Source organism: Vidua macroura, chromosome 18 (assembly GCF_024509145.1).
Source record: "Vidua macroura isolate BioBank_ID:100142 chromosome 18, ASM2450914v1, whole genome shotgun sequence".
NCBI lineage: Eukaryota > Metazoa > Chordata > Aves > Passeriformes > Viduidae > Vidua > Vidua macroura.
In genome coordinates, this window is record NC_071588.1 from 12,327,848 (window position 1) to 12,345,778 (window position 17,931).

General features: G+C 46.4%; 1 protein-coding gene across 1 annotated transcript in view; it reads left to right on the forward strand.

The window, feature by feature from the left end:
* The first annotated feature begins 15 nt into the window (after window positions 1-15).
* The window catches only part of FBXW8 (F-box and WD repeat domain containing 8), a 57,290-nt gene continuing 39,374 nt past the window's right edge, over window positions 16-17,931 (forward strand). The window contains exons 1-4 of the mRNA XM_053994145.1: window positions 16-326; window positions 3,127-3,231; window positions 9,446-9,610; window positions 9,844-9,932. Of these exons, the coding sequence (XP_053850120.1) occupies window positions 39-326; window positions 3,127-3,231; window positions 9,446-9,610; window positions 9,844-9,932 (647 nt within the window). The 5' untranslated portion in view covers window positions 16-38. The remainder of the gene's footprint in view (window positions 327-3,126; window positions 3,232-9,445; window positions 9,611-9,843; window positions 9,933-17,931) is intronic.

Consider the following 17,931-nt stretch of genomic DNA (forward strand, 5'->3'; position numbering starts at 1 on the left):
GCGCGGTTTCCGTGCCGCGCCGGGCCGGCCCCGCCGCCATGGCCGCGGTGCCGGCGGAGCGGGAGCGGCCCCGGCAGCAGGAGGAGCGGGCCGGGGGCGCGAAGCGGCGGCGGCGGGAGGAGCCCCCTCAGGAGCCACCGGAGAGACCGGGAGACACCTCGCGGGAGGGCCCGGCCGAGCCCGGGTACCTGGCGCTGGCCTGCGGGCTGCTGGCCGGCGGCGCCCCGGCCCGCCGCAGCCCGGCGCCCGCCCGGCCCGCCGGGGAAGCCGCGGGTGACGGAGCCGGAGATGGGGACGATCTGCTGGAGCAGCTGATCCGAGACCTGGTAGGGCTGCGCGGGGCCGGGGGCGGCCCAGGGGCTGTGCCGGGGACAGGCCGGGCCCCAGGCGGGCGCGGGGTCGCGGTGGGGCCGGAGCACGGAGAGGGGCTCGGCTGAGGGGCCGCTGGGAGGCGGCGAGCACAGGGAACGTTGGATTTGTGTTCCTGTGTGCTTGTTTGTAACCTCAGCTTCTGAATATAGGTCCTTTTCCAAAGTTTTAACCCTTCAGAATCTGCTTGTCCTGTGTAATGGCACAGGGTGGGATTGTTGGGGTGTCCTGTGCGGGGCTAGGAGTTGGGCTCGGTGATCCTCGAGGGTCCCTTCCAGCTCGAGATATGCTGTGACTCCATGAAATAATATCTTTTTTCCTCTTAAGATTTCTGTTGTTTACTCAGGCAGTTTGATGCGGGTGCAGTAATTAAGGATATCCTGCCTTGTTACACAGCAGCGTAGTAAGAAAACAAGCTTTAATTCTTTAAATAAAGAGTTAATTTGGAAATAGTGTTAAATACAGTTCTGAACCACATAAAAGTTATTTTGGTAAATCCTCTAAATGCCATAGAGATGTTATTTACAGTGTAGGAAAACTAGGGGGGAAACCCATTTTCTTGTTTCTCACTAACCTCACTGTGACTAATTAGTCTTTGCTTAAAAAAATTAAAAGGAACAGATTAAATTTCTGTCTGCAAGGCACAAATTAATCCATTTTACAGAATTAGTGCTCCATTAGCACACAGGAGCCCGAATCTGTCTCAGAGGGGCTGGTTGTATTTGAGTTTTGGACTCACTCCAGTAGACTTTTAGACACACTGATGCTGACTTAACATCCCTGCTTCCTTGTGCTGAGGACAAGCTGCAGGAACTTTTGGGGTGTGGGGAGACCTGGCTCTGCCCCTAATGTTAGGATTGCATTAGAGTGGAATCAGTATGAGTTTGTGCTGTGCCTCCAGAAGCTCAGGCAGATCCCAAATCGGGACCATCCCCTCCCTCTTGGCACTTTCCTAACCCCCATTCCTTTGCTTCTTTGTAGGTCTCTTCTACAGCTACTCTTCATTTAAACTTGGACCCTTTGCAGCACCAAAGCAGAAAAAAAAGGCACTTCTGGGTTTATTTGAAGCAGGGTATAAATCCTCTTGCAGCTCAGTTTATAAAAAGCCTGTGTAGGTGTTTTTTACTCTTTTCCCCTGCTTTCGAGAGCACCGTTGGTGTTGAGCCTTGTGTGGGCACTGCTGAGCCTGCAGCCCTCAGTCCTTGCAGTGAGACCTCTGTGGGCATCCAGCCAGCCCAGGATCTGCTGCTTGGACACGAGTCAAGCCCTCTTTGGAAGCAGCAGATCGCGGTGGTGCCGTGCCTGAGCTCATAAGCCTGGAGCTAACAATCCTTGCCCGATGGCTCCTCTGGTTTGTTTGGGCAGCCCGTGGCTCCCGAGCGCTTCCGTGGCTGCTGGAGCCGAGCGGGATCACATCTGGCCAGCTCGGAGCCTGCCTGCATGTGGCCGCGGAGAGGTTCCCTTGGTGTTTTCCTTGGGTGTCCCCGCTGGAGACGGGTGGGATTTACAGCACACGAAAACAAAACAGATCCCGCGGGTCCGCGGCGGGGAGCGGAGCCGGCGGCCCCGGGGCAGGGCAGGGAAAAGGAGCTGCTTGTGCAGGGACATCGGGGGTGAGGAGGGAGGGCAGCAGCAGGGCGGGCTGCAGCTCCTGCTTTCAGTAACTTTAGAACAAGGGGAAGGTTCCAGTGTGTGTGCAGTGATGTTTTGTTGCTGAAAGACCTGATGGGAGCATTGCCAATGTTTGTGTTGTCTAAACACTTGCCTAGGGTAGAAGATCTTTTGCTTTAAAAACCACACCACCACATTATATTGGGATTTCCCTGAGTAACTGCTGTAAATAAACCCAGAATATCCCTTCTATTCTACTTTGGTACTGCAAATGGCCCAGATTTCAATGAGAAGCTGTAGGAGAGACCTACAAAGAAACAAAGGTACCAGGGATAGGGAAGTGCCAAGAGACAGGAGATGAACCTGAGCTTCTGAAGGCAAACAGTGGAGATGGGTTTTAACTGAGCAGCTGATTTTGTACCTGAGGGTTGATGGACAATGCTCAGGAGCACCTGGAGGGAGGACAGAAGCCAGAGGAAACACTGGAGAGCAAAACTGGTGACATAAAAGTAGTCAGAATCAGCTATTTAGCTCTTTCTCTATTACAGAATACAAAAATTTTGAATATCCAGACAGGATAAGAGTGAAGATAAATCTTGTTGTGATAGCTGCAGAAAGAAGATGTAACAGTTATGTAATCAAACCAAACAAAATGCATCTAGGAAAAAAATCTATGTGCTGCATTTAGCTGTTAGCTTAAATTGATGGATTTGGCTTCAAATTTTTGTTTGAGATGTTCAATTAGTTAAAGGAGGAACATTTCATATTAATAAAACATTTTTATGTTAGTAATGAAAGAAACCAACATAATCTCCATTCAGTTTTATTTAAAATATTTGTTCATTTTTCCATCATATGGGATTGAAATCTTGCAATTACTAATTACTAATGGGCATATGTCTTCAAAGTGATCATTTATTGGGTGTTTTTGGCACTTTAGCCAAACTATTTTACTAGAACTTGTGTCTTGCCTTTCTCTGCCCTTTAAAGGGCCATGAAAGAAGGGAGGGGCAGAAAAACTGATGTTTTCATGGAGCTGTGATGGCCCTGAGGACACATAATTCCCTCTCCACACATGGTAACTTCTCCTGCTGTCAAACTGTGTGTTAAACCAGCCTCACCAATTATCTCCTTTTTCCTTTCCAGAATGAAATCAATGAGGTTCCTTTTTTCGACGTGCAGCTGCCTTACGAGCTGGCACTGAAGATATTCCAGTACCTGGGCAAGGCTGAGCTGGGAAGGTGTGCTCAGGTGAGTGCTGCTGGCAGTTTGCTGCTCTGATACCACTTAAAACTGGCAGAAATGGTGAAAAACCAGGCACCTCCACATAGGCAAGTGGGGTGGTAGCCCAAGGAACTCAGCTGGTTGTGCTTTCACTCACAGGAGACAGTTCCAAAGCTGGATATTGAAAATGTAATGGTACATGAGCTGGATTTACAGCTGCACTTGAGCAGAGTTAAATAAAACATCTGTGGCTTGGGCAGCAGCGAAGCCTTAAAACTGAAAATAAATAGTGCAAAGATATTTTGATTTGAGTGAGTGTTCTGAAGCATTTTTGATTCAGCTCAGTGTCTTGCAGTATTTAGGACTCAGCACTTGGCAGTGCTAAGGGCATGGCAAGAGCTGCTCCTCCCAGTTTCCATTGTGGGATTGAGCCACAGACATTGCAGTAGTAACTTTTTGGCTGTAGTATTTCCACGTGAGGCTAAATTCTTAAATGACTCTTAATTTCTTCCCCCTAGCCCTGCAAGGGATTTATATTTTCCTTTTCTGATACTTTCAGGTAATGCTCTCAGCAGTCTGTACTCAGGCATGGTCCTTAATTTACATGTAGTTGTAAACTGCCTGTCTCTTCCAGAACTTTACTGACACTCACTCTCACCTCATTCTACTCAAGGTTGTTCAGCCCACACTGTTGGGCTTCTTTATTTCTTTTCTTCACCCACTGAATGATGAACCTCTTCTCTGAGTGAGTCTTCAAAGCAAACTTAATTGGCAAGTGCTGATTACCCTGTGAAATGAAGCAGAATATTGTAGATATAATTCCAGCTTCTCCTGTGACCACTCTTTAGGGCTCCAGGCTGGTGGTCATTAACTCTTACTGCAGAGCACATCTTGCAACTCACAAAATCCAACCAAAACCATTCTTTGTGTTACAGACAGTCTAGGGCATGGTTTGAGTGGAAGAGAAAAATGTTAATGTGTGAAAACTGAGAAGTGACAGACAGGGTCTGTTGAGGATGGTAAACTAAACTCAAATATTCTGCAAATGGCCCAGGCTCTGAAAGGAAATTGGGCTTTTAATGTTCAGTGTGAGCATGTTGCAGTGTTAAATAGCTACAAGTGGTTGTTGCTTTAATTTTTGACTTGCTAATGCCTTTTAGGAACAGAGACTGTTTAAAGAAAATGAATTCCTTGTGCAGGGCTGCTCTTGCAGAGGGGAAAATTCTCTAGGATTGCTTTTTGGTGCTGTCCAGGACAGGGAAGCTTTCAGATATGCTCAAGTTTCTGTCCCTTGGGGTAGAGATATGCCATCAGTAAAGGCCACAGCCCATGACATGGAACAGGGTTGCATTTTTGAAGTGGATTAGTTTAAGGTTATTCTTTCACTCTCTTTTCCCCCCTCCTTAAGCATGATCACTTTACCTTATGGCATAGTGAAAAGATTGGCTTCTGTAAGGCCGCTCCTTTTCCCTGTGCTTAGGGCTGCACTGGATTTCTTCTCTCCTTCACTTTGTTTTTTAGCTTGAACCTGTTCTCTTGAGATGTGTTTTAACACAGACAATTTTCCACATTTCTCATTCTCCTCTTCCCAAGTCACTGTTCCTTTGTGGCAGCTGACAGGTAGCTGAGCAAGTGGCCAGTGTTTCACAGGGCTTTCCCAATCAGATGAATATCCAGTGCAGAGCTGGCTTCTTTTTAAGTGTTCAAATAAAAAGCAGAGCCATAAAAATAAATAGCATTTTCATTTTTCTCTTGGTGGTTTTGTTTTTGAAGGGGGGGAGCCCTCTTCTGTTCCATGGAAAACCCTGCTGCTTTATGGTGTTATCCTAGAAAGGTTTTTTTTATTAAAGTGCCTTGGGATTTCAGTGAGATTGGGCCAGTTGGTGGAATTGGCATCATGATCCATGTGAGTGCCTTTGGAGAAAACCTGTCTGCTTAGTTCTTCATGCCAAATTGGTAACCAGCTAACAGGAAGGGAGCCTGACTGCAGAGCCTCTCTGAGATTTAATCACACCACAGACTGTCTGGAGAACTTTAATTTCACCTTGATATTTCCCTCTCCCTCACTCCCCCACAGCTTTTCTTTGATTTTTGGAACTAGTACTGTAAACCACAACCTGTCTGTGTGGCACTGCAAATATAAAAGTCTGTAAATAAGTGTCCTCAGTGCTGAGCTCTGCTGGGTCTGCAGTAGGGGAGTGACATTCAGTAGCATCCACCAGACCAGTCCCTGTTGATATCCCACATTTGGAATTCAGGGAGAAAACTATCCAGAGCTTCATGTAGCACAGAACAGGCCAGGGTAATGCAGAATTTTGCCCTGTGAGCACTTTCTGATTGTGTTCTGACCAGTGGCAGAAATATCTGTACCATGAGTGGCTCTCCTGTGACTGTCAGCAGGTTTGGGAACAGTCACTGCTTCCTCCTGGTCAGGATGTAGAGGGAAAGGAAAATCAATGCCTTGGGACACCACAAATGTGACAAAGTGAAATGTCCTTGTGTCTTTTGGGGCTGATACTGTAGATACATTAATTTTACCCATGGCTTGGGAACCTGGCCTTTATGGTTCAGCTTGGTGATGAGGGGATGTTTGAATTCAGCAGCACTGAATTTTGGCAGTTTTATTTCTAAACAGATCAGTGGGAATTTCCCTTGACCTGTTAGGTTTTCATCTTAGAAAAGGTTTAGAAGTGTTTACCAACACAGGAATTGTGTATGTATCTAGGGCAAGGGAGAGTGTTTCTAGGAATTTAGGAATGAATTGTCATGCATAAATCAAGAATTTCAGCTGCTTGCCTCCAGGGCTTCTGAGATTGTCAAACTGTTGAGGCTTTAATGTTTATACATTTATAAAAAGAAAATTGAATGTGGTTTTTTGAGCATGGTTTTGCATCAAGGTTGTTTATGGGTAAAAGCCATCATCCATCCTCTTTGTGATTCCCAGAGAGTGCAGAGGAATGGATGGATAAGGACATCCCTGCCCTGGGCTGAGCCCCCAGCAGGGGCAGCAGGAAAGGAGGGGGAGATTCTTCCCCTCTGCCCCACTCAGGTGAGACCCCACCTGCAGAGCTGCCCCTGGCTTGGGGTCCCCAACATCAGGAGGATCTGGAGCTGCTGGAGTGAGACCAGAGGAGGAGCTGCTCCAAGGGCTGGAGCCCCTCTGCTCTGGAGCCAGGCTGGGAGAGCTGGGGGTGCTCACCTGGAGAAGAGAAGGCTCCAGGGAGAGCTCAGAGCCCCTTGCAGGGCCTAAAGGGGCTCCAGGAGAGCTGGAGAGGGACTGGGGACAAGGGATGGAGGGACAGGACACAGGGAATGGCTTCCCAGTGCCAGAGGGCAGGGATGGATGGGAGATTGGGCAGGAATTGTTCCCTGGGAGGATGGGGAAGGGCTGGGATGGAACTCCCAGAGCAGCTGTGGTTGCCCCTGGATCCCTGGAAGTGTTCTAGGCCAGGTTGGTGGGGGCTTGGAGCAGCCTGGGATAGTGGGAGGTGTCCCTGGCCATGGCAGGGGTGGCACTGGGTGGTCTTTAAGGTCCCTTCCAGGCCAAACCATTTTGTGCTCAGGCTGTGAACAGAAAAGATGAGCAGCTTCCATCAGAATGGCTTTGGATTAAACACTTGGCACTATTTTTTGTACTGAGCTCAAAGTCCAGCTAGTTCTAATTGAGGCCCCTGGTCCCAGCAAATGAGCCTTGACTCTGCCTTTGTGTGTCTGGGGAAGAAAATAAACCTAGTGAAATAAAACCCATTATCAGATGCAGAGGGATGAATAAACCTTCATTAGGATTTGAGCCAGTTGATTTAGATAGGATTAGAAGAAATTTTGGATTTGATGGAAGAGGTGGGGTTTTTTAGGGGGAAAAATATCCCCCAGAGGCAAAACCAAATAGCAAAGCCTATGTCAGCAAAAGCCTTTGAAGTCCTTCAGAACATTATTACTTGCTGAACTATAAAATATAAAACTGTCCCTCTGTGGAGCTCAGGGGAACCCAAACTTTCTTTGCTGAGAAGAGTTGTAAAAAGATAATAGGAACACTGAAGACAAAATTAAATTCAGGACTCCAAATCTATAAACAAGTCTGTAAGATGTTGTCATTGATCCTTGCTGGACTTTCTGTGCAGTTTAGATTTGGAAACAGTTTTAACAAGAGCTTTGCACATCTCAGCTCCTCTCCAGCACCCAGCATTTGGGTGCAGGTAAATAAAGCCACAATGCCCTGGCTTTTGGGGCCTCACCTGAAACTCCAAGTCAAGCAGATCTAATAAAGCTGACTTGAAGCCAATGGCTGGTTTTAATGCTGCAGCTCACAGTGGTGCTGTAAAGTGAAATGCTTGAGACTCTTTATTAGTGATTTCGTGCAGCTGAGCCTCGCTCAGTGGGGTTTTACAAGGGATTGGCATGCGAGTTTGGGGCTGTAAGAAAAGGCTGGGTTAGGGACCCTTTGGAAATTCAGGCTTGTAAAGCAGCAGGGTTTGCTGTAATTTGATTGAAAAAAAATCAGGATAGGATAGGATCTTTATTCCCCCTGAAAGTTGAAAAGGCAGTTGAAATTTTATGTAGCTCCCCCTCCTTTTCTTTTGTTTTACTGTCTTTATAAAATGCTTTTAAGACCTTGAAACTTGAAAGGTCTGTGCAATGTTGTCTGTTTTGGCAGACTGAAAGGTGTGTGTTTATTTTTGATTTTTCTTTTGGAAAGCAAGGCAAAAGCTGGCCTGGTTTGGCTGTGCTTCCCTGTGCGTGTGCTCAGCCTGTCCCTGTCAGGAAAATGTGCTGCTGTTTGGGGAGGGGGCAGAGGTTCTGCCTGGGGAGCTCCACTCCTGCACCACAGCTGCTCTTTTGGTGTGTCAGCAGAAAGCTGCTTTGGGTTTTTTTTTTTTTTTTTTTTTTTTTTTTGTATTCTTGGAGCAATAACACAGATATTTACCCTACTTTCAAATCAAATTGAGAGCAAATTTCCAATGGTTTGGATTTGGGGTTGCCTCTTTTTGGTGCTTTTGAAGTTTGAGTGTGTCCCTCTAGGGACAGGAGCACTCAACACTTTGATTCCAGGGTGCTGTGTGTTGCTGCAGGAGCCTCAGTGCTGGTTCTGTCATTTCAGGGCGTTATTCTTGCCCTGTGCAGGTTGTTTCCTTTGTCAGAGGATGGGAGGGGATTGTCTCCCTCTGCCAGTTTGCACTGAGGTCTCTGTGATTCAGAATGTTCATTTTGCTGCATTTGGATATTACTATTTGAGCACTGCTTTTCTCTGTAGGTCTCAAACCTTAAAAACACTTGCAGGTTACTCAGATCACCCCTACTTTCATCATATTAAACATTTTTTGTGTGTGTGACTGTGGAAAAAAATGGCAAATAAATATAAATATATAGTCCTGGGAGAGCTTGTGTCCATGGGAGGCTTGGATTCTTGGCATAATCTGGGGACTGAAATGAACATTAGATGCTTAATTGTAACTTACTAAAAATGATGTCAGTCTCAGAAGGTTCTTTTAATCTTTTTAGAACCAGAGCACAATTGATTGCTGCTTTCACCAGTCGTGGCTTTCATTGCTTACGTCTGTTTTTTTAAATTAAGAATTACAGAGGGAAAAAAAAAAAGCTACTTAAGTTGGCTCTTACCTCTTGAATCTTTAATTCTGAGCCCACAATTGATTGTGATGAAGCTGTTCTCTCTGGAATGGGCAGCAACTTGAGGCTGCTTGAAAAACTTAATAATTCATTCCTATTTATGCATACTGTAATACAATAGGTTATAAATCACTAATGTCATACCCCTAATCAGGCATTGTCAGTGGGACTTCAGAGATATGGTGCTGTGATCTGAGAGGGTTTCTTAGCTACAAATATGAAAATATATTCATATTTTTGCTCTAAGCTCACATTTCTCTCTTAATTGTTTTCTTGCTGCTTTTCCTGTCAAAATTTTCCAGTCACTGATATTTCAGGTTGACAGTATGGCCACTAAACTGGTATTCATGTTATGTGGAATTTTAGTAGAGCATAAACTCAGTTATTTCCTGAAGAAACCACAGAAAACAAGCCTTTTGTTAAAAAGTCTGGGGTTTTTATACACTCAGGTGTATAAAGACTGAACAAATATATTTGTTTAAGTAAGACTTCCATCTTACTACAGGCCTGTATTAATTTATATCTTTGTATTTCAGATATTTTTTAATATTTCATATTAAATCTAATTTTTCCTTGTCCATTTATGAGAGATCCATATATAAACATTGATTTCTAGGTCAGCAGGACATGGAAAATCCTTGCAGAAGACGAAGTGTTGTGGTACCGGCTGTGCCAGCAGGAGGGATACCTGTTGGACATGAGCATCTCTGACCATTCCTGCTGGAAGCTCGCCCTCAAAAACTGCAGAGCCAGAGAGCACATGCTGAAAACCAACTGGAAGGTGACAGGGAATTTCCTTGGAGAAATGGGGAAAAATGGGAACCTGGTTTGAGCAAGTGGGAGAGGAGAGTTGGTGTTGTGTTCTGCAGCTCCTCTTTCCCAGTTGGAAGCTGCTGGGGGGGTTTTGGGATAGATGTGTCTTCTCTCAGCAGCAGTAGCAAAGCTGGGAGTTTGCCAGCAGCAGATTTTGGTGGATGGAGGAATGGGAACACCAAGGCCTGTGTCTCTCTGCAGAACCGCGTGGGTGCCGTGAGCCAGCTGCGCTACGAGCCCGGCCGGGTCCTGTGCGACGTGCACTGCTGCGACGGCGTGGTCATGGCCGGGTGAGCACGGGGCTGGCACTGCCCACTGCAGCTGCAGCGGGGTCTGCAGTGCCCTCTGCACCTTGCACACAGTGTGCAGTGCCCTCTGCACCTTGCACACAGTGTGCAGTGCCCTCTGCACCTTCCATAGAGTGTGCAGTGTCCTCTGCACCTTGCACACAGTGTGCAGTGCCCTCTGCACCTTGCACACAGTGTGCAGTGCCCTCTGCACCTTCCACACAGTGTGCAGTGCCCTCTGCACCTTCCATAGAGTATGCAGTGCCCTCTGCACCATCCACAGAGTGTGCAGTGCCCTCTGCACCTTGCACACAGTGTGCAGTGCCCTCTGCACCTTGCACACAGTGTGCAGTGTCCTATGCACCTTCCATAGAGTGTGCAGTGCCCTCTGCACCTTCCACACAGTGTGCAGTGCCCTCTGCGCCTTCCACAGAGTGTGCAATGACCTCTGCACCTTCCATTGAGTGTGTAATGCCCTCTGCACCTCGCACAGAGTGTGCAGTGCCCTCTGCACCTTCCATAGAGTGTGCAATGACCTCTGCACCTTTCACAGAGTGTGTAATGCCCTCTGCACCTCGCACAGAGTGTGCAATGACCTCTGCACCTTCCACAGAGTGTGTAATGCCCTCTGCACCTCTCACAGAGTGTGCAGTGCCCTCTGCACCTTCCACACAGTGTGCAGTGCCCTCTGCACCTTGCACAGAGTGTGCAGTGCCCTCTGCACCTTGCACACAGTGTGCAGTGCCCTCTGCACCTTCCATAGAGTGTGCAGTGCCCTCTGCACCTTCCACAGAGTGTGCAGTGCCCTCTGCAGCTTGCACGCAGTGTGCAGTGCCCTCTGCACCTTCCATAGAGCGTGCAGTGCCCTCTGCACCTTGCACACAGTGTGCAGTGCCCTCTGCACCTTCCACAGAGTGTGTAATGCCCTCTGCAGCTTCCATAGAGTGTGTAATGCCCTCTGCACCTTGCACAGAGTGTGCAGTGCCCTCTGCACCTTGCACACAGTGTGTAATGTCCTCTGCACCTTCCATAGAGTGTGCAATGACCTCTGCACCTTCCATAGAGTGTGTAATGCCCTCTGCACCTTCCATAGAATGTGCAGTGCCCTCTGCACCTTCCATTGAGCGTGCAGTGCCCTCTGCACCTTCCATAGAGTGTGCAGTGCCCTCTGCACCTTCCATTGAATGTGTAATGCCCTCTGCACCTTCCACAGAGTGTGCAATGCCCACTGCAGCTTCCATACAGTGTGTAATGCCCTCTGCACCTTCCATAGAGTGTGCAATGACCTCTGCACCTTCCACAGAGTGTGCAGTGCCCTCTGCACCTTCCACAGAGTGTGCAGTGTCCTCTGCACCTTCCATAGAGTGTGTAATGCCCTCTGCAGCTTGCACACAGTGTGCAGTGCCCTCTGCACCTTCCACAGAGTGTGCAGTGCCCTCTGCACCTTGCACAGAGTGTGTAATGCCCTCTGCACCTTCCATAGAGTGTGTAATGCCCTCTGCACCTTGCACAGAGTGTGCAGTGCCCTCTGCACCTTGCACACAGTGTGTAATGTCCTCTGCACCTTCCATAGAGTGTGCAATGACCTCTGCACCTTCCATAGAGTGTGTAATGCCCTCTGCACCTTCCATAGAGTGTGTAATGCCCTCTGCACCTTCCATTGAGCGTGCAGTGCCCTCTGCACCTTCCATAGAGTGTGCAGTGCCCTCTGCACCTTCCATTGAATGTGTAATGCCCTCTGCACCTTCCACAGAGTGTGCAATGCCCACTGCAGCTTCCATAGAGTGTGTAATGCCCTCTGCACCTTTCATAGAGTGTGTAATGCCCTCTGCACCTTCCACAGAGTGTGTAATGCCCTCTGCACCTTGCACAGAGTGTGTAATGCGCACTCCATCCTCTGTAGAGTGTGTAGTGCCCACTCCATGTTTACCAGAGTGTAATGTGCACTCCATCCTCTGTAGAGTGTGTAGTGCCCACTCCATGTTTACCAGAGTGTAATGTGCACTCCATCCTCTGTAGAGTGTGTAATGCCCACTCCACCTTCTGGAGTGGTAGTGTAATGTTCACTCCATGTTTACCAGTGTGTAATGTCCACTCCGTCTTCTATGGAGTGTGTAATGCCTGCTCCATCTTTTATAGTGTGTGATGTTCACTCCATGTATTACAGAATGTGTAACTTCATTGCACCTGCAACAGTGTGTAGTGCCACTCTGTCCTTACCAGAGTGTGTAATTCCCACTCCACCTTTTATAGGGTGCATAATGTTCACGATTACCAGAGTGTGTAATGCCCACTCCATCTTGTATAGTGTGTGTAACGCCCACTCTACCTTTACCAGGCTGTGTAATGCCCACTCCACCTTCTATAGAGTGTGTAATGCTCATTTAATCTTCACCAGAGCGTGTAATGCCCACTCCACCTTTAACAGAGTGTGTAAAGCTTGCTCCATCCTTACCAGGCTGTGTAATACTCCCTCTGCCTCTAGCAGGCTGTGTAATGCTCACTCCACCTTTACCAGTCTGTGTAGGGCTCACTCCACCTTCACCATCTGAAATCTCAGGTGCTTCTTTCAATAAATTCAAAAGCAGCACCTGTTTGAAGCATAAGAATGGATTCACCTGCAGTTCCTGAGACAGGCTGTCCTTAAGTGACTGATTATCTACAATTGTTATCTACTGATGTTTATCTACAATTTAGCTCAGCAGGTCAAATTTTTATGGAACTATTCAAAGGTTATCTCATGTACAAGTAGTCCCTGCAAATACTCAGGTGCTTTCTGATGAATTCCATCAGTTTTGCTGTGGAAGCACCCAGAATGTATTAAACATTTTACACATCTACTGAAAAAATCCCCCTTTTTTGTGTTTTTTCATAAAAATCTCTTAATCACAAGGGTATCTTGTCACAGCACAAAAATAACTTTAGAAGGACTGTTACTTTTCTTCATTCTTACTTAAAAGACAACCTGGGAGGAAAATAACCCACTCAGAATAGATAAACTCAAACTTCTCTTTTCCTAATTTAGAAGTTTTCTGGACCTTGGTTTAATGTTACCTATTCATGTGGTTTATACTCTTAAATACAATTTTAAGAGTCACAAATTTTTAGAAGAGCTTACAGTGATTCTCCCAGTAAGTGTGAGGCTTTACTGTGTTCTGTTTGAATTTCACAGGTTCAGTAATTAGTAACCCTCCAGAAATGACATGAGTAAATAAAAATTATGATATCCTGGGGAGCTGGGACATTGTCCTTGACATACCTGAGTTCAATGTTTTATGGTAACACTTCATGTTAATGGTGTGGGACTAAGAAAACTGCTTCTAAAATACTTCAAAATTCACAGACTGGTTATAAGAAAGATGCCTGGAAAATTCTAATTTGTGGAAATGCTTTTGAATGCCCTTGGACAGCTGAGAGCAGGACTCTGAACTATCAGACAGCAAACCCAGTTATCTCCATGCTGCTGCCAAAACCTCCAGCTCTTCTTTTCCTTCATTTTCTCCTTTGCATTTATATCCAAACAGTGCAGTAGATAGAAGTTATGCAGATTAAATTACATTTCTGAAGTATTAATAAACAAAGGTTATAAATCCTGCATATTAAGCTCAAATAGTCCATTTTTTGGCTTGGTGTATTAGAGGAGTTGGGTTCTGACAGTTGCACACACTCCTTTCATGTTGGTTCTCCAGTTCTTCCAGTATCTCCTGATTCTCTTGGTGAATTTACATCAGAGGTGTGGTACAATTAAATAATTCAGGTTCCTGAAAATAGATGAGCAGGTAAGAGACCACTGAGGGAAACCTGGATGTGTGTATCCTTTAGAAAAAATGATGTTCACTTAAATGACTTTCCAGTCATTTCTCTGAAAAATGAATTCTCTCTTTATGAAGCTGTGAGCATGTGTTTGATAAAACAACATGAGGAAATAAGAATTCAGCTGTTTGAATTTGCCTGGTTAGTAAATGAAGAGTTTAGAGTATTAGAACACAAAAATTATGTTGTCCTTTGCTGTTTACTGCTTGTCCTTCACTCTGCTTTTTCTCTTAAATTCGTAAATGGTAAATATCAAACAAGGGAGACTTCAAGTTATAACTCAAACTTCAGAGGGCATCAGCAAATTGTGCAGAGAAATACTTTATGTGCATTTGGTAAGAATTTAGGATATTGAGGAGTTTGTTGTTTGCTGTGTTTTAGCTTTTTTAAATCCCACCATAACCCTCCTCTGTCTCTCCCAGCCTATAAAATTGAACTTAATGGCATTGTGCTTTCAAATTTGTCATAAAAGTGTAATGAATCTGGTGATCAATAGCAAACTGTTGCGTTCTTTCAGTACTGAAGAAGTAATTTAATAGCTGAGGTTTACAAAGTCAATTCTCCTCTCAGTATAAATATCAATTATCTGTTACATTTAATGATTCTCTCTCCTGTTTCACAAACACTTGTGTGCTCAGCTTTGCATGGGAATAATCAGTGATTACAGAGGGACCTGTGTGTCTGAGCGTGTGAGTTTGCAAGGCCTGGTGCTGCTAAACCAGAACTGTGGGACATTTCCTAAGGATTTTCTACCCAGTGGTTTGGGACATCACCTTTCTTTTGTCTCAGGCTGCTGCTCAGGGCTGCTGAGTTTTTAGCAGGTTTTTTGATCATAATTCCCTCAGGCACTCCTGGTGCTCCAGCCCCTCCAGGTCCCTTTTGTCCTGAGGGGCTCAGAACTGGACAGAGGATTGGAGGTGCCCCAGGAGTGCCCAGTGCTTTGCCCTGGGACAGCCCAGGTGCCCTTGGCCTTCTTGCACACCTGGGCACACCTGGGCTGGTGAGCAGCTGCTGTCACCAGCACCTCCAGGGCCTTGTCCACCTGGTACAGCCACTCCTGCCAGGCCTTCAGCATCCCTGGGGTGGTGGTGGCCCAGGGTAGGACCCAGCACTTGGCCCTGCTGATGTTCTGTTCCAGAACTTTGCCTGGCACTGGGGTCAGGCTGACAGGACAGCGTTTCCCTGGATCCTCCTTCCAGCCCAGCTCTGGATTGGCATCATGATTGCTGAGCTCAGTCCCCTGGCCAAGGAGGGTCCATGACCTCCCTGCTGGGAAAGGCTGGGAGGTGTTGGGGTGAGCTCTGCCCCGCTCCCTCAGCACCCTGGGGTGGGTCCCAAGTGCTGCAGCAGGGTGCCAGCCATTTCCCCTTGGATCATGGGGGCTTCGTTCTGCTCCCTGTCCCTGTTTTCCAGCCTGGGTACCCCGAGGACAAGGCCTTAATTCCCTCAGCCTTTTCCTCATCTTTTGTCACTGGTTCTCCCTGATCCAATAAAGATGGAGATTCTCCTTAGCAATCCTTTTGTTGCTGATGTATTTCTAGAAACATCTTTAATTCTTTTTCTGGCAGCAGCCAGATTAAGTTCTAGTTGGGCTGAGAGGAGTTCTGGTTGGAGAGAGCAGGAATGCAGGGGTTGGTGTGTTTGGGAATCTTGGAGCAAGCCTGGAATCACTGATTTGAACCTGTGCTGTGTTAGGCAGGATCTTGTCATCTTCACTGTCCTGCTTCAAACTCTACTGCAAAGCGGAATAATTTTTATTTTAGTTGCTGTAGAGCTTTTTAATCTTTCTGAAAGGGAATTTATACAGCTTGTGGGCAGAGTGACTTAAACCTGCAGCTGTGATTTATAGAGGCACAGTTTGAGCTGGTTCAGGAGCAGCTCTTTATTAATCTGTGGAGGAAGCAAAGGCACACTACACAGAGAAATGCTCCTACTCCGTGCACTCTCCACTTGTCCCCACGCTGCTGGCCAGGCTGAAGCCAGGAGATGGCAGAATATCAAGGATTGATTGAGTGCAACCTGAGCTGGGAGCGGAGGTGGCTGCGAGCAGCTCCCCTTTGTGCTGCCTGACATCAGATAATTCAATCTGGCCTGCACGCAGAGCTTCTTGTGTTTGTCATTAAAATTTCATCCCGGTGGTTACGAGGCTTGTTTTCTGGGTCAGCCCCTGAATCCCTTTTCATTTGAGCCAGTGGTGTTTGTGGTTACCTCACTCCCAATCAATGTTGTATTTGCCAGCCTTTCTACAGTTACATGTCTCGAAGGATCTTCTCTAAAGGGATGATGTTCTCCCCCTCATCCTCGATTCAAATGGAGTTTGAGCCCTAAGTCAGAGCTTACTTAAAGTAATTATATAGCTGCTTGCTTGGCTTTTAGAAATTCCTGCTGGTGATGAGGCTCCCTGTGCCGAATGCTGTCATTTACTGTGCAGAATGCCTGGATTGCTTCACTTTCTCTTACTAAAATCTGGATTTATATGGGTTTTTTTAAGCAAATGCATGTTCAGACAGTAAAATCGCTACTTTTTTTCTTTTTTTTTTTTTTTTTTTTGGCAGTGTAGTCGGAGGTTGGGTCCTCCTGGACAGAGTGATCTCAGAACATGCATCTGGTCCTTATTTGACCTTGTCATTCCAGAGGATCCTGTGGTGTGACGTGCCCGTGGCATGTCCTGAGACTGTTGCTCCTGACTGGCTCTGAATTACTCACCTGTGGCTGTTCTTGAGCCCTGGGCTGAGCTTGCCTTGTGCTGCTGGTGCCCATCTCACCTTATGGCTCACCCCTAAAACCACACAAGGTGGGCTTTGAGGGGGATGTGTTCATTTTTTAGTGCTTGCAGAAAAAGCACTGTGGCTTCACTGCTGCTGGTGGTGGCTCTGAAAATAAGTAAACAAAAGAGGCCCAGAGTCAGACCACCCTTCCCAAGACCCAGAACTATAAAGTATCATCTTTTCCTTTCTTTTTTCTTCAGTTTTCCATGCCTGAGTGGTGGCCTGGTAGTGAAGAGCTTGGCCACAAACTGATCTAGCAGATGCTGTGAGATGTCCCTGCACCTTTTACGGACTGGGAAATCAGCCCTGGCTTCTCTTGAAATTTTAATTTCAGATGTTTTCCTCCTTCCCCTGTAAGTACTGACAGCTTTCCTGAGATTTGAGGAGTTAGGACTGGTGAGACTCATCTGCTGATTGCCTTGATAAACCAACAGATTCACATTTCCTCCCTTTTCAGGGTGGAGCACACCTGGCACAGGTGCTGTTTCCCTAAGTGATGCTTGATAAAGGCAATGAGAAGCTAAGGAAGAACTTCCTAAATATCCTGTGTGGTTTGTTAGGGGAATCTGGACATTCATTTCTCATGCTGACATCCTAAATGCTGAAATGATTTATACAGTCGTCTTCATTCTGGGAGCACTCACAAACAATTTGGGCCTTTCAGTTTAACTCATTTTGAGCAACATCTACACACAGGTAGCTGCTCCTTTATGGTGAGTTCCTTTGTTCTATTCCATCACCTCCCACTCCACTTTGCTCCTGCTCAAAGGTGACCTGCAAATGACTTTTTAGAAGCTGGGCTTGCCACTCTCTTTAGTTTCATAATGATGTGTGAAACTAGCCCGAAAGGCTTGAAAGCGCTTTCCTGCACTTTTTAAAACTTCATGTCGACTCTCATCTAATTTGGATTTTTTGCTATAGGGCTTGTGTGTTATTCTCAAGATATTTATTATTAGCTCTTGCATCTTAATTCAGTGTGCAGACCTGAGGAAACCAAAATATTAATTAGTAATGAAAATGAATCAAAGTTAACAAACTGAAGACTTCCAACAGCCTGAATAAAGCCCTGCCTTCTTTAATTGCCTAAATTTCACTTCTGTGATGCCACAACTTTCATAGTTTCTCGCTCCCCTCCCAGTGACTGCAAGCCAAGGTGTCAAACAAAGCAGAAGGTGAAAATAACTGCTTTTTTCTTCAACCTTCCCCAGACCTTTTGTGCTCTCTTCACTCACTCTCGTCATTGTTAAGGAGCAGTGTCAGGGCTCCTCTTTTCACCCTGAGGAGGCTGAAGAGGGGAATGACATCATGAGTTCAGAGGGCTCGGGTGACAGATGAGCACGGGGCTTAGGTAAGGTTGTGTTAGTGACAGGCAGGCTGGCTTTTCTGTTAGCTCCTGAAAAAAGCCTTTCAGGTGATACAAA